We start from the raw sequence: 17494 nt of genomic DNA on the forward strand, positions 1-17494 counted from the left end.
TTTTCATGCTCGTTTAACTTGTCACTTATCCAAAACCAAAGGTTATCTAGCATAATAGATTTCCTTTTCAACCGATCGAGTTGAACTACAAGCAGCCTGATTTCTGAGGTATAAGGATATGTAGGCGGGCTCAATGTTAAAACGCGGTTGTATTCCAACGTTTGCTTTTAAATCGTATTCTCGAGCATCTTGGTACTTTCATAATTCGGTATCGAGAAGGCTTTTGAATTCTTTCAAATCGTGCGTTAAATCAGGCGTATCGAACTACAAGTGGCCTGAATTCTCATATAGCCTTATATATGTAGGAAACCCGTTTCAAGGGTTCGACCATAATTCCAAAACCCTCTGCCAAATACTTCCCTTAAAGATGAATGGGGTTGGTCAAAATTGGTTTGGTCAATTTCATTTTCCTCGAATTGCTTGCGTCAATCCAAGTAAAATGAGGGACAGTTGTTGACACCCAATTTTGACCCTCCTCGGTATAAATTAGTTCTCGAGCTTCTTAAATTTTCCAAAAAATTTAAAATAATTAGTTTTATAAATTTTTCGAGAAAAAATAATAATAATATATGAATTTCGCGTTATGTTGGATATTTTTGCCATTTTCTTATAATTTTTAGATAACATATATACTTTACATGATTATGTATATAATTGGTATATTTTATGATTATTTCTCAAAATATTTTAATTTTGGTAAAGCATTTTATTAAACTAATTTAGTTTAAATTATGGTTATACTTTGAATCACTATTTTACAACTAATATAATTATATTACAAATAAAGAAGCTCGCTGATTAATTAATACTAATTTGTTTATTTAAGGTTTAGCCGAATTTACTATATTAACTCAATTTGGCTATTTATTAAATTTAACCCATCTTCCAACTTAACTCAACTTTGGGCCCATTACCCATCCTTCCTTCCCAGCCTATTTTTAATTCCAGCAGCCCATCCCAATTTCCCTAAAACAACCCATCAGCCGCCCCAGGCCCAATTACATTCCCTTCTAGGCCCATTTTTATTTCCTCTTCTCCCAGCCCATTCTTCCTACGCGACCCACCAAATTTAATTCCCAACCCAATTCCCTTTTCCCCTCATTCCCTTCGACCCGACCCCGACCCAATTTCCCTTTCTTCTTCTTCTCCAAAGATCTCCAGCAGTAGCGCTGGACGATCCTCACCCTCCCTCCTTTTGGCGCGTGTTTGATCCCTTTCCCTACGTATTTCCCTCGTTCTTTAGGCGCGTGAGCAGTCCCTCCTTAACGGCTCTTTCCCTCCTTTCGACCTCGTACGTTTTTCCAGCTGTGGTCCTTCAAAAATCGTCCCTGCAAAATATCGTCCTTGCTCGTTTGGAGATGATGACACGTCGCTCGACAAAGACGCAAGAGACGATCCAGCCCTCAACCTCTCTCTATTCTGTTGAAAGGTTGTGAATCGCGGGATTGTTCGCAGTAATTGGATAAGATTTGAGGGTATGAATTCAAACTTGGGGTTGCTAATATGATTTTGCCCTCGTTTTTTTTTCTTTTTCCTTCTTCGTTTCTTCTTCTACCGACCCCCCTATAAAAAGAATGCTCTCCCTTCAGTTGAAACAGATAGAAAAAAGGGGAAAGAAACAGGGAAAGAAAGAAAATGTAGATAAAAAGGGAGTAAAGAGAAAGGTGTTACAGAGGAATATCGCTACAAGTTTCCGCCATATCGTTATATATAAGTATTTTGAGATATTTTCTTTAAACCATAGAGATGTTCGTCACTGTCCTATCGCTACCTACAAGGAGTTCTATATCGCCTTTCGAGTTTGAGTGTTGTGGTGGAAGACCTCATCGTTATTTGTTGTTCCAGTTGGCTGCTCTAAAACAGGTAACCCCTCCTTCTTTTGTACGGATTTCTCGTTTTTTTTTTTTTGTGTTTTGAAATGGTTTCTTCTGGTGCTTTAGTGATTTGTATGGTTGTTGCCAGTTATGAAGCTGGAATGTAGGTGTATGTTTGAAGTATAGTCTTCTCTTGTTTCGATCATCTCGTCTTAAGTTTATTCATGTTGTTCACTTCGCTCGAGCTATTCGTTTAGGCCTGGACGAGCTTGTAGGTAGTATAATGTTTGTTTTGATCTATAGAGACTCTAGTTCCTTCAATCATATTTGTTTGTGAATGTGTAAGTTCGAACGAGTTTCTCGTATTGTTTGTCGAATAGCCTTTATATTTGCTTAAGAATGTTATAGTAAAGTTTAATAGCCTTGTATCTGTAGCCCTTCTTTGCTTGAACCTCTCCTAATCGAGTTTTTTTTAATTTCGAATATATGTCGGTGATTCTTTCTTTATCGTATTCTTAGTTGTCGTTTAGGGGGTAGAAGCATTTACATGTTCGAGTTGTGGCTATCTTGGAGGAGGATTTTACTCTTTGTCCTACTGCTAAGCCTTCTCTTTATCGTGATTTTGGTTATCGATTGGTTTCCGCGTATAAGCCCTTTATATGTGTTCAGTGGCTAGAACGATGGAAAGGGATCAATGCCCCTCTGTGTTTGATCTGCAGTCTATTTGCTGCTCACTGTCACATGGTTTTCTTTGGGTTTGAAATGGTTTATATAGCCTTAAATTATCACTAATAATCTCGATGGATGATGGCTTAGCTTTATTCTTTTGAACATTTGTTTAGTGCTCCATAGTCCCCTGTTTTGCTTTCATATAGGATATATATTGAGATTTCGTATCCCTTTTCTAGCTCATATCTCTAAGTAGCTCACATCTTCTATTTTTGTTTTGTTCTAGTCATTTGATTAAGGTGCTAATTCTCCTTTTGTTTGTTTTATTGCATCAGAAATTCTCCTCGAGTCCTCATGGACTTTAATCCATCTTGTTGCACTTCCTCATTGAGCCATAAAGGCTCAAAACATCTTCTTCGAGTCGTAGCCCCCCTCATAACTGGTGTACAGGTATCAAAACCAGCAGATGGAGTGCTGAAAATTAAATTTGCAGATGCTGAGAAGCTGTCTACCAGCTATATACAAATTTTATACACCGATATACAGGTTGAAATATGCACAGGAGGAAAAATTTGAAATTTGGATTGATAGCAGTGAAAATATGCTGCTGAAAAAGGAACTTTCAACTTTCGAAAGTTGAAAAACAGGCTGATATAACATCCGTATACACTGATATACAGATACGCTATACCAAATAGGTGTAAAAAATGCAAATTGCAGGTTTAACGTACAGGGACACTGATTTCAAGTAAAATACAGGAATAGTGAATGAATACGTGCATAGGATATAGCCCGTATACATTGGTATACATCATTTGGGCAGCGATATACAAATGTTAAAATAGTATAAAAATTGTACAGGTACAAATACACCGAAATAATATGGAAAATACAAGTGGAATCGCGAGAATTCATATTCAAACAAATTACAGGGCTCAAAAGGTCCAAAATGGAACTGGATATACACCGTACACAACAGTATACATCATTTGTATACCCTAGTTCTTTTTTCAAGAAAATGGGCCAGGGCCCTTTCAGCAATAATTTTTTAATAGGCCCAAAGACCAATATATTTTGCAGGTTTTAATTTGTTAAGGGGGCCAAGCCCATATTTTGAAAATTATTATAAGACAGGTGGGCCAAAGCCCAAATTTAATGAATTTGGGTATTTAGCCCAAATTCAAATGTTCTCTTCTCTCCCTTCTTTATTTATTGGAAAAATTACTTAAATACACTACTTTAATTATCTTAATAACCATTTATCCCAACTTATTTTAAAATTTTCAAAAATCCCTTATTCCCCCAATTTAAAAAAATATAAAAGATACATCAAGATTTCCCACCTTTTTTTCACCCAATTGGCAAGTTTTACTTTACCAAAAACTAAATCCTATTTTCAAGCTACCCACTTCCCCATTAACATCCCCAATCAAAATTTACCATATTAATTTTTATTCCTTTTCCTTTTTATTTCCCTACATTGTAGGTGTATAATTGTCTACTTTTAATTCCCCATTCCACACGTTTGCAGGTAAATTTTGAATTCCAGTTCAAATTTTCATCCATATCTATTTGATATTTTGTAGGACTCTCTTTCCATCTACCAAATTTTCTCCTTCAGTCTATTCATCGTGTGAGTTTAATTTTTATTCCTTTTCTACTTTTAATTCCCCATTCCACACGTTTGCAGGTAAATTTTGAATTCCCTTCAAATTTTCATCCATATCTATTTGATATTTTGTAGGACTATCTTTCCATCTAACCAGATTTTCTCCTTCATTCTCTTCATCGTGTGAGTTTACAAATATCATGGAAGAGTGTGGTAATTCCAAACGTTTGTATGATTCTGATGATGAGCTGTGGGCTGAGATTAGATCTAAGAGATTGCATGACCCATTGTTGATAACAATGTACTTGAGCCAAAGAAGAAGACTGAAGAAATCAAGAAAAAAAGGCCAAGAAAAGTTACATCAACTGTGTCAAGACCCACACTTCCTAAGGTATGTGTTTAAAATTCATAATTTTGTGTTTTTGTTTATAATACCCTAAGTGTAAATTGTTGTATGTGTTTGTAAACTGTAATTAACAATGAAGATTGATACATTCAAATTAAAGTACAACCAACATGTTTCTGTACATTTTATAGTGTGTATCAGATTCATAATTTTTGTCAATAATTTTGAGTTGTGTATCACTGAAAGCACACTGTCTGTAAAATTTTAAGATTCTTCAGTAAAATTTCGATTAGTAAAAGCATTATGTTGTTTTCAGTTTTAAGGTCTATAATATGGTAATAATTTTGTGGGTTGTTATTAGTAAAATAAAACTGTGTGGTACAGTTGTGTGATGTATCAGATACACCAAGTCTATTTATAATGTTTATAAGTTCAGTTAATAAGATGTATCATATACATATTATGATTCCTATGTCTTATAATTTTAACTTTAATGTATCATATACATTCAATTAAAACTGAATATGATGGTTGTTATAGAATATAATAGGTGCCAGTTATAGAATGTATCATATACATCCTAAAAGCATTATGTGGTTTTCAGTTTTAAGGTCTATAATATGGTAATAATTTGTGGGTTGTTATTAGTAAAATAAAACTGTGTGGTACAGTTGTGGGATGTATCAGATACACCAAGTCTATTTACAATGTTTATAAGTTCAGTTAATAAGATGTATCATATACATATTATGATTCCTATGTCTTATAATTTTAACTTTAATGTATCATATACATTCAATTAAAACTGAATATGATGGTTGTTATAGAATATAATAGGTGCCAGTTATAGAATGTATCATATACATCCTAAAAGCATTATGTGGTTTTCAGTTTTAAGGTCTATAATATGGTAATAATTTGTGTGTTGTTATTAGTAAAATAAAACTGTGTGGTACAGTTGTGTGATGTATCAGATACACCAAGTCTATTTACACTGTTTATAAGTTCAGTTAATAAGATGTATCATATACATATTATGATTACTATTTCTTATAATTTTAACTTTAATGTATCATATACATTCAATTAAAACTGAATATGATGGTTGTTATAGAATATAATAGGTGCCAGTTATAGAATGTATCATATACATCTTATAAAGTATATGTAATTAGGAATATGATTATANTGTATCATATACATCCTAAAAGCATTATGTGGTTTTCAGTTTTAAGGTCTATAATATGGTAATAATTTGTGGGTTGTTATTAGTAAAATAAAACTGTGTGGTACAGTTGTGGGATGTATCAGATACACCAAGTCTATTTACAATGTTTATAAGTTCAGTTAATAAGATGTATCATATACATATTATGATTCCTATTTCTTATAATTTTAACTTTAATGTATCATATACATTCAATTAAAACTGAATATGATGGTTGTTATAGAATATAATAGGTGCCAGTTAAAGAATGTATCATATACATCTTATAAAGTATATGTAATTAGGAATATAATTATGATGTATCATATACATTCATATAATGCAGTGCATGAATTATGTTATTTTATTTTTTGTATAAACAGGGCATGCATTATGTTATTAAAAAAATTCCGGCGCATCCATTGAGGTTTGGGGCTACTTTCAATTTTGATTTTGTGAATAAAATCAAATTATCTATAAAAGACGAAGGCGTTGCACTGTTTAAGAAAACAATTTTTGGACCATATTTGGAAATTCCAAAATGTAATTTCCAGGGTCAGATTACCAAATGTTTGCTGTTGTTGGAAGTGGGACATGAAAATAAAGATGTTCTGCATGTTCGGCATACAAATGGGAATGTATTGGTGTTTGGAATGAAGGAATTTGCCATTGTAACTGGCCTAAAATGCAAAGGGATGTTAAGANGGGCATGCATTATGTTATTAAAAAAATTCCGGCGCATCCATTGAGGTTTGGGGCTACTTTCAATTTTGATTTTGTGAATAAAATCAAATTATCTATAAAAGACGAAGGCGTTGCACTGTTTAAGAAAACAATTTTTGGACTATATTTGGAAATTCCAAAATGTAATTTCCAGGGTCAGATTACCAAATTTTTGCTGTTGTTGGAAGTGGGACATGAAAATAAAGATGTTCTGCATGTTCGGCATACAAATGGGAATGTATTGGTGTTTGGAATGAAGGAATTTGCCATTGTAACTGGCCTAAAATGCAAAGGAGATGTTAAGGAATTTTCGTATCCTAAATTCACTCCGAGCCGGTTATTACAAAAATATTTCCCGGATTGTCCCAATGGTATAACCAAAAGTCGATTGATGCAGCGTTTTGCAATGGGGAATTGGGAGACCACACAAGAATCGGTGGAAATGGCAATAATATACTTCATCAATACTTTCTTGTTATGCCATCTTGGTGAGACATTCATACGTATAGAAGAATTCTAATGGTCGAAGATGGTAGGTATGAAATGTATCCTTGGGGTCAGATTGCATTTAATAAGCTGATTACATCACTCAGGCAAGACTTCAACCAAAGCAAACAGATGTATCGCTTATTTGGTATGCCTTATGCACTCAACGTTTGGATTTACGAATGTGCATCTACTCTAAGTCCAGACATTGCTGTTAAAGTGGCGAATGGTATTCCGAGGTTATGTAATTGGACAGTGGTGGCTGAAAAGCCAAAATATGAAAAGTTAATGACTAGCATTTTCTCCGAGGTAACATTAATTTTAAATTATCTTTTAATATTGTATCAATAAGCTTTATAATATTTGTTGTAAATAATTGTATTTTTTTATACAAAACATTGTTATAACATTTAAACATTTTAATTGCAGAATACTTGTTCAAACATTGCACCAACGCAAGATGAGGTGGAATCCCTTGATTTACCCGATAGTCAAGAGGTCAACAGAAATGAAGTATCTACGCCACATGTTGGTGCAAAAAAAGTGCATACTAAAGATAAGTCAGGTTTTGAGGATTTTTCAACAAGCCCTCCTGATCATTTATTGAGAAGATCATCTCGTGTATCTGATACATCATCTCCACCACCATCCAAGAGGAGAAAGAATACTGATACACATAAAACAAAGGGTTCGAAGAATCTGTCAAAGCAGTCAAAGCCGCAATTAAATCAGTCATTCTCAATGCCAGCTGAAGAACATACCCCGCCTGCTAATGTATCTTCTGCCCATGTATCATCACAAGTCTCAAAAGATAAGTCTGTATTTCCTGATATTGAAGAACTGAAACAACATATGAAGGAATACGTAAGTAACGATATTTATTTGTTAATGTTAATTCTTAAATAGAAATTTGAATCTGTAATTTTTTTTCAATAGGTCGACAGCAAATTTGAGTATCTTGTGAATTTGATAAAGGCTAATCACATTGAGGTGATGAATTCTAAGAATAGGGATGATGGCCAACAATCAAAGGTAATGTATTTTGATGTGTATTTTCGTTGTGTTTTACAAATTTCATAGGTCATTATGTTACAAATTCATTTAATGAAGGATATGGGCGGCAAGTCTACACCAAACATGGTTGAAGTTTCCGATGAAGAAGGCAATGATGGACACCAAGCTACCTCTCCGATACAAATGGAACTTGATGTTGACAATCAGGTTTAATTTACTTTATTAAATTTGTACATAAAATTCTATAATTTATCATTAACTTAATTTTCTTTACAAAATAAAGAATGAAGATACGTTGAAGAATCATCAAGTAATGAAGGACGTTTCAGAACTTCAATCCCCAAATTCAGATACTCATCATACTGATCAAACATGTGAACACAGCAAGGTAATTATTCGTTTAATTTTAATTATATTATTATGATACATTGCTGCTTTATTTGATAATTATGATACATTACAGTTTAATTGGATTAATATGATACATGTATTGTAATGATCACATATGTATTTTTCCAAGTTACTGTGTATTGTACTAAACTTTTGTATTTAGTGTGTACGTGATACATTCCATTGCAAGATACATATCTATGTGACTAGTTAAATTTGTTTGTCTCATCTATACAATCCGTAGTTTGCTGTTACCTGTCCTTGATACATTAAAAATCATTTTGTGTATAATTATTTGATGTTTAAGGTATCATAAATTGATCAGTACATTTTTTATTCAGGATGCTCCATCAGCACAAACGCCTCATCATTTATTTGAAGGAACAATGAACGAAGATACATCGGTAATTTAATCTTCATGTATCATATCAATATCATATGTCTATCAATATATTTTTACTTATCAGTGTAAACCATGTAGGATTCTACACCATCTGGTTCAATATCTCCGGATACACGAGAAGCCATGAATACGCTTATTGCTGAGCTAGGAAGTCTGCCTACTAATGCAAATCAACAGGAGTTTACCGAAAATCAAAGTTTGCTTTCGGACAGTCAATTACCAATTGATATTCCAATCACAGATATTGTTGTTCGAAGCGAAATAAATACTCCTCATGCACGTATCCGGATGCCTTCGAGAAACTGCAAATCCCCTTATTTAACTTCATTTGGATCAAGTGAAAAAGGAAAAGCGGTCATGACTAATGTAATGCGTCCAAATTTTCCATTTCAAGGATGTGAGATTACAAACCAAGCCCCTTCATATCTGATTGATGAGTTTATTGAGTGGGTTACTGCAGGGCTTCTTAAAGCTCATTCAAAAAAGTAAGTTTTATATAATTTTACTGAATCTGATAAATTTTCAAATTGCAGCTATTGTTACAATTTTGAATAACATATTTTCATTACGCTTAATGCTACAGGAAACCATCAGAAGATAAATACAAATCAAAAGCATCTTCATTGGGTTTTGAAATGATGGATTATGTCGTTGCTTTTCCGACAAATAAGAATTGGTTTTATGCCATGTCTCAGCCTAAGAACTGTTGGACTGATCAGGTAAATAGATGCTTTTATAATGATGTATATGATACATTGTGTTCGTATGTCATCTATACATATCAAAATCATATATCACTTTCAGCAACCAATATTTTTTTTAATTAAATGTTTTTCAAATGCATAATTATTTTTATCTTTTATTTGCAGCACATCGATGTTATTTTTTACTACCTTCGTAAAAAATCAAAACTTCGAAGCATGGATCAATACAGATACACAACAGTCAATTGTTTGTTCAGCACACATATCAACAATACCCATGATAGGTATTATAACAATGAGGCTGATGATGATATTAGTACCCAAGAACACATTGATCGTGCAAGAGCTGTATCAGTACATGAGAGGTCAATAATCAACGTAATGAAAGGTTTTTCAATACCAGCTGGGTTACCATGGCATCTGGTGGATGATGTTTATATTCCAATCAATTATGATGGAGATTTTCATTGGGTATTAGCTGTGGTTGAATTGAATAAGAGGGTAATACGCGTGTATGACTCTTCTCTGGGCACAAGGAAACGTGTATATTCTGACGAGATAAAAAAATTGTCAAGGATGTTACCTTCTTACCTGATTGACAGTGGTTTCTTTGAAAACAATGAGCGGACAAACTGGTCAGTTCTTGATGCATACAAGGACAAACAAACAGGTGTACCTTTAGAGTCACATATTCCTTTCAACATTGAATATGCTGAAGGTATCATGCAACAAGAAGACGATAGCCTGTAAGTATTTTCAATTCTGGTCTACAATATATGTGTAAGCTATTTTACAAATTTATATTACTTATTTTATTGTAGGGACTGCGGGTTATACGTAGCTACATTTGCAGAGTTTTTGAGTGACCAACTTGTTATACCACCTGATACTGATGGACATCTTGCAAATTACCTACGCAATAGATATGCTGCATTGTTATGGAGATACGGCAGTGACAAGGTCAATGGTGGATACATAAGTGACAATGACGATCCACCAAAGCCTAAGGGTCAATTCACAACACCAACTGAAGATGACATTGTTAACATAGATTAGTAATTAGCTGGGACAGGATGAACAAGTTTATATGTTGTTTTGTGTTGAAGACAATTATCTTTTGTGTTTTTCTAAAAGCTTATTGGTATTACAATATTTTATTAGTTATGAATGTTATGTTTTTTCAAGTTATTGTTTTAGAAACAGTTGTTGCTTTACAAATTTTTTAGTGTTTCAGTTTAAGTAATTTTGACAGCTAATTTACAAAATGAAGTATATGACACTTAAGTTCTAATGTGTATGATACATTATTAAGTATTTTTCACTTATACAAATGATGTATATGATACATTAAAGTATAATATATACATGAAAAAATATTGCAGTTATATATTTAGCAACTTGAATTATATGAATGTATATGATACATCATATACATAAACAAACTTAACCCTGATTAATATTACAGTGAAACGCACCACTAGAATGTACTATATCAAAATTACAGTTCATAAGGCTGTACACACTAAACATGTCGTACACATTTGAACAAGTCAAGTTTTGGGACACTAGAATAACTCATGATGGAGTATACACGAAAAATATAACATATTTTTCACTCAAATGAATGTATCTGATACATAAATTACACAAATAAACTCAGCTTGAATTACTGTAAAACTGAAACCCAAACACTGTTGAATATAATATATCAAATTTATAACTCATAAGTATGTATACACGAATCATATAGTAAACAATTGAACAAATCAATTTTTTTGTACACTTGAATATCTCAAAATACAATATACACGGAACATATAACATCTATTCAATAATATTCATGTATACGATACATCACATACACAAACAAACTCCTATATCATTACTGTTACATTGAAAACGCACCACTGTTGAATCTATTTATTTATAAAATTTGGAGTTTAAATTTGGCACATAATTAAACTGCAAAGTCATATATTTGAACATCAAATTAAGTTGTGACCAATACACTTTATTTAGTCAAAATTATAAAGAAAAAAATGGATAGAAGTACCATGAACACTAATGTCCTCTTTTTAAAACATTCTTTCAATTCTCTTTAGGGAAGAAAGTACAAGTTCTCCTGTTATGTCCTTCTTGTCCACACTGCCCACAATAATTATTGTTCACTGTTATTTTCTCATCCGCATTTTTCTTTCTTCGCTTTCTTGGTCGTCCAGCCAACCTTCTGTACCTAGGTGGCCGGACAATTTCATCTAAAACATATTCTGGAACGTTCCAATCATCCTTATCTGGCATTGGAACCATTACAACCTCGTACGTTTTTTCTAATGCATACGGCTTGTAGTAATCAGAGCAATATGGGTGCAAATTGGTAACATTCTTGTGCTTCAAAACTGCAATTGCGTGTGCGCAAGGTATCTCATCATGTTGAAACCTTCCACATGTGCAAGTTTTCCTCTCAAGGCATACAATGTATCTTTTTCCGGCTTCATGAACTGTGAAAATATATTCTGATGATGGAACAACCTAAAAATTTAAGAAGTTAGTGATACATTACGTAATATACAATTTATATATCATTTTAAAAAAAACAATTAACATTGAAAATTAGTTTGTATCTGATACATAAAACAGAAAGTCAATGAAATTGATAAATACCTTCATCTTTGAACTTTTAGATGCGTTTACAATCAATATCTCCTCAAATCTTCGGCCCAATGTGTCCTTTGTATATGACGCTATTTCTCTATTTTTATAGTTCCAACTACCAAATAAAAGTCTAGCTTCCTCCAAGAAGTCTATTATAGTTAACTTACGTGCATCGACAAGGCATCCATTGATACACTCAGCGATGTTCGAAGTCATCATTCTACCTCTGTTTATGGTTGAATGAACTCTTGACCACTTCTCATAACCAGCTTCTTCAAGGTAATCCTTCACCCTATGATCAACCTTCACAACCTTAGCCATTAATTTATCAAAATCTTCCTTCCTGTATGCTTTTGCCATTGAGTAAAATATATCACTTAGTGTTTTTTTACTCCTTTTGAAGCTTGAACATACATTCTTCCAAAGATGCCATATGCATGCACAATGAGGTACGTTTGGGTATACAATGCTTACACTCTTTATGATACTTTCATTTCTATCCGATACAATACACATGTTTTCACGCTCACCAAATGCATTTTTGAAATTTTCGAAGAACCATGTCCACGAACAGTCATTTTCAGTGTCTACAACACCATATGCCAATGGCAATATGCATCCTAATTACAAAGAATATCACATTTAATTTCCCGATACACAATGTTTACACTAATATAATATAAGTTATACATTACATCAGAATTATAACACTCATACCTGCACCATCGAGTGTGCTTGCTGATACAAAAGTACCCTTGTAAGCCCCGCCAAGATGTGCAGCGTCCACTACAACTACAGGCCTGCAGTAGTCGAACCCTCTTATCAACGGTCTTAGGGCTATGAACAGATACATGAATTTATTATCTTCCGTCTTTTGCATCCTTATATATGAATTTGGATACACTTTATTTAGCATCCATATGTATCTCGGCATCTGTTTATATCCTTCTGATGGCTTACCCTTGAGCATTTCTAGTGCACGTTCTCTAGCACGCCATGCTTGTTGGTACGATATCTCAACCCCATACAATTCTCTAATATCTTCAATTACATCCCGAGGTGTATGGATTCTTTTATGATTTACCAATTTAGGGGCAGTCACACCACTAATAAATCCAATTGTTGCTTGTACTTTTGTTAGTATCCTATCCCGCATCGGACAAGTATGTTCACTATTGAAATATCTCACTTTGAATACATCAGATTTTTTCCTGCAAGATGATTTTAATGTCCATCCACATTGGTCGCTGAAGCAAACCAACACATAGCTGTCCAAAATTTTTAAGTGGTTTAATTCATATAAGAAAAGCAATGCTATAAATATAACAACAAGATATAGACTGTTTTGAATTATGTATCAGATACAATATAAATCAATATAAACAGAGAAAAACAAACAGATCATTGAGTAAGCATTGAAATACCTTTTCTTATCCGATCTTTTCACTCGAAAATTGAAGTTGTTCTTTATTTTATATTTAGCCATTACAGCAACGAGTGTATCTTTGTCCTTATACAACAACCCAGTCTTCACTTCAGTACTATTGGAATCAGTTATGTAATTCGTAGCATTTAATTCTGGAATATAATCAATGTCACAAATTCTAGACTCGACCAGAGCAAGAGCTTCAGTATCTCTTTCGGTACCTTCCACGCATACGACTTCACCTGATGAACAATCAAAATTACGTATATCCCCAACAATTTTATCAGTTGTATCAATACAAAGCGGATACATGCCAATTCCAGTTGCATTCTTTTTCACTTCGAAATAAAGTTTCACACCCATGTCGTTTTTGATTTTCAACGGACATGAGCTTCCCTCGACAATGTATCGTATTTCAATATCCTTTGTAACATTGTCGATCTCAAGCTCTGCTAAAATCAACGTTTTCAGATTCACAAATGAAATAGAATGGCCAACAACAATTCCATCAACTTTTGTAACCTTCATAATTAATATCGCTTACCCAAATTCCAGAATGCCGCAGCAGAATTGAGATATTCATCTTCAAAACCTTTTTTTTTTGAATTCTTAGTATGCAGATCAACCTTTAAAAAACTATTTTTGAATTATGAAGCTAATCTGATTTAAAATTTGAATTTACTAATCAGTTATACAATCTGATGACCATTAATTACGTGATTTCAGTTAAGAATAACAGAAATCACGTTAATTAATCCTAATTAATCGCAGCAGCCTTTAACTATGATGTATCAGTTCTTATGTATCCCGTGCCAGAGTGATGTATCCCGCTTCTTTGCTTTTTAAGGAATTTTTAGTAATTTCAATTCTTAAAGGGATAAATGGTCATTTTGTATTTATAATATGTGGTTCCTATAATTTATACTTATTTATTTATTGTTTGAAATAACTAATATTTGGTGGAATTTTATTAATCTCCTAAAGAGCAGTCATTTTTTTTACTATTTATTTAATTATAAATGTTACTACTATTTTACTTATTTTATTTTATTGGCTTTTTGTCAACATTTAGGTTATTTCCCTTAAGTGAACTTGCTCTAAATATTTTCCTTTAGAAAAAATAAAAAATGGAATATATATTAAAACAAATTTTCTCTTTACTTAGTTAAAATTTATAATTTATTTTAAAAGTCATTTAGTCAAATCGCCGGTCAACCGCAAGTTAGCGGGCATCCCGAGGGCCTAACACCTTCTCGGGATGTACATTTGAACTTCGAACCTTTTTCAATCGATTTTTATCTGTTTTTAAATCTTTTGAAATTTCGAAAATTTTTCTTGATTTTATCAAAAATCAAGTGGCGACTCCGTTATTTGGAAGTCGGTTTTTCTTAAATCATAAGATTAATTGATTTTCCGAAACTTAGTCATTTTTCACTATTTTTAACCAAAAAATAATATTTTTTTAAAAGTAAATCATAACATTTTAATCATATAATGTTGTTGGAATTCTACCCTCCTAAATTCTTCAAAGGAACACTATAGACAACGTGTTTATGTTTGTTTGAAACTTAATGATAATCAATTCGAACAACAGTTTGTATTATTTATAAACTTCAAAATAATACAACGATTACAAAGCTCTGTAACCTAAGGAATTATAAACTCTAATTCCTAGAGGAATTATAAACTCTAATTCCTAGCTAAGAAATTATAAACTCTAACTTCTAGCTACCCAAAGACACAAAACCCCCCGGTTTTATATCTTCTAATGTTCTTCAAGTTCTACAACTTGTTGAACAACTCCTACTCACAAAACTCAGATTCTAAATAAGACTCTTGAATAAAATCTTAGACCTTCTCACTTAACTCGCAACACTCCCCATAGTGTTTTGATTTTTTCTCTATGTAAGTGCGCCATTTTTCTGATGAAAACAGTTCCCTATTTATACATCAGAAATTCAGCAAGTCCTTGTTTGATTCAACTTTGTCTTTGCCTCTACAAATCCTTGTTGAACTGAACTTGAACTTCTTCTTGTCTTTGCCTCTATAAAACTCACGCTTTTTTTCCTTTTAGATTATGCCGCCTCCAGAATATCTTGTCTATATAGGATTCCTTCTCCGAAGTGAATTCGTCCTTAAATAGACAACAAAACCCGATTAATCTTCTATAAACCAAACTCGACTCGAACTTCGTCTTCGACTTAGTTTAGGTGTCGTATCTTCAACTTCTTAACTTTGCCATATTACTGCTACAACATAATCTTCTTCAACAAATCTTTGTTGAACTTGATTTTAACAAACTTGTTGAAATCGACTTGGATTAGTTGACATACTTCCACAAACCTTTCCAACAGTTTTCTTTATTAAATAAGAAAACATGTTTTCCTTGATTAGGTAAGAAAATATTATTTTCCTTAAATAAAAAAAACTCTATTGAAACTTATTTCGTCATCGACTTGGCTTAAACTCTTTTTGTATCGCGTTAGCACAACCTATCATGTTAGCAGCACAACCTATTCTACGTACTTTGGCAATCTTCAAAAATAATCAGCACTTCTAACGTCCAACAAATTCCCCATTTTTGAATGATGACAAACTATTCATGCCTTTGTAGCTACACCGTGTTGCATTTCATTGAACGTATGCCAAACTATTCAATTATTTGTAGCTACACTGTATAGCATTACATTACACTGTATGGCATTGCATTGAATGTACTAACATTTAGCATCAACAACCTTGCTTGCCTTGCTTCCCGATTTCTTCGCAGATGACTTCTTAACAGTGATCTACTTAGATCACGTCTGCTAAACTCGTTCCATGATGCAATCTTTGTCATTCTTCAAAATATACATATTCATGTGTACCTAACAAATTCCCCCCTTTTTGATGATGACAAACCATTGCTTCTTGTGTGAATAGATCAATATGTATTGTGTCAGTTTCTTAAAACTCAATACACAAAACAAACACATTAGAGGATCAAGTTAAACCAATTGGGTTATAAATATTACACAAGTATGCACTTTCCCCTTTTGACATCATAAAACATTGTGAACGCATACACCACAGTAAGAAAAACAAATTTGATACTCATGGCCACTAGGGCTATAACCTACACAAACACTTAAAATCAAGAACTCAGTTACTCATGGTCACTAGGGCTATAACCTACACAAACACTTAAAATCAAGAACTCAGTTAGCTATAACAAAGCATTTGCACAATCATAGTAGGTATACATGTCCAGAAACTCAAACCCAACATTAGCATTAATCAAGAAACATATACAACACAAATGTAATCAAAATTAAAGATAGAATCAAGCATTTGTGATGAGAAAATATATTGGAAGTCAAAGGCTAGAGTGGCTAGGTAATATCAAAAGATCGGGCATGAGAGGATAAATAAAAGTCATTTTTCAGCAGCTAAAATATCTTTTGGATTAAATAAATTAGCAGCCTTCTCAATTTGAAAGGTAGCCTTTGTCTATGCACGCTCAATCTCCCTTTTTTTCTCCTATTTTTATATCACTTTAAGGAACTTGTTCAATCAATAATGTACCCTCTGCAGAAACAATAGTTCAATCATCTTTAATTTCAATAGAGTTAGTAAGAGGAACAAATTTTCTTGAATATAAATTGTAAAGGAACATGTTCTCTCAATATGTTCCCTGGACGTGGTACTATCAGGTGCAGCACCAACTATGATACTTTTTGACATCAATCCGAAATTCCAATTTATATGGTTTCCAATAGAAAAACTAGGTTCGACAGATGGGTCTCCCATCAATTCCCCCTTACTAGATGCACCCAAGTTGAGCCTAACAAGTGAACTTTGTTCAAGTGTAGGGTCCCCAAAATATTCTCCCTCACAAGGTAAATCCTCCAAGACTTTACCCAATACAAATGATTCCCCCTAAAAACTAGTACACTCTACTTTCTCAATCTATATTTTATAAGGCACCAAAGTAGAGGTGTCTACCTCCAAATTCATCTCAACCATAGACCATCACATTGGAATAAGACTTTTTAAGAAGATATTTGTTTTG

The 17494-nt window shown here is 33.0% G+C and overlaps 1 protein-coding gene, 1 long non-coding RNA gene and 1 pseudogene across 2 annotated transcripts; 2 read left to right on the top strand and 1 right to left on the bottom strand.

The window, feature by feature from the left end:
* The first annotated feature begins 1122 nt into the window (after positions 1-1122).
* LOC107027306 lies at positions 1123-6184 on the top strand. Its single transcript, XR_001457755.2, has 4 exons — positions 1123-1863; positions 2819-4116; positions 4228-4483; positions 6029-6184. It is a non-coding gene; the product is annotated as an uncharacterized LOC107027306 (long non-coding RNA).
* A 172-nt stretch (positions 6185-6356) lies between these two features.
* LOC107027707 lies at positions 6357-9670 on the top strand (annotated as a pseudogene).
* A 1783-nt stretch (positions 9671-11453) lies between these two features.
* LOC107028262 (protein FAR-RED IMPAIRED RESPONSE 1-like) lies at positions 11454-13512 on the bottom strand. The gene is made up of 4 exons (XM_027919307.1): positions 13442-13512; positions 12735-12817; positions 11994-12637; positions 11454-11894 (listed from the first exon to the last, which is right to left on the bottom strand). Exons 1-4 carry the CDS (start codon positions 13501-13503, stop codon positions 11454-11456), a joined length of 1230 nt encoding a protein of 409 aa, XP_027775108.1. The 5' UTR covers positions 13504-13512.
* Positions 13513-17494: the final 3982 nt, after the last annotated feature.

This window comes from Solanum pennellii, chromosome 8 (genome assembly GCF_001406875.1).
Source record: "Solanum pennellii chromosome 8, SPENNV200".
Taxonomy (NCBI): domain Eukaryota; kingdom Viridiplantae; phylum Streptophyta; class Magnoliopsida; order Solanales; family Solanaceae; genus Solanum; species Solanum pennellii.

Excerpts from the sequence above, each read along its gene's own strand:
- LOC107028262 (XM_027919307.1), bottom strand. The coding sequence starts at position 13,503 with ATGGCTAAATATAAAATAAAGAACAACTTCAATTTTCGAGTGAAAAGA. Across the intron at positions 12,638-12,734 it reads AAGCACACTCGATGGTGCAG|GATGCATATTGCCATTGGCA; the intron begins GTATGAGTGTTA and ends CTTTGTAATTAG. Across the intron at positions 11,895-11,993 it reads TCATTGACTTTCTGTTTTAT|GTTGTTCCATCATCAGAATA; the intron begins GTATCAGATACA and ends TTAAATTTTTAG.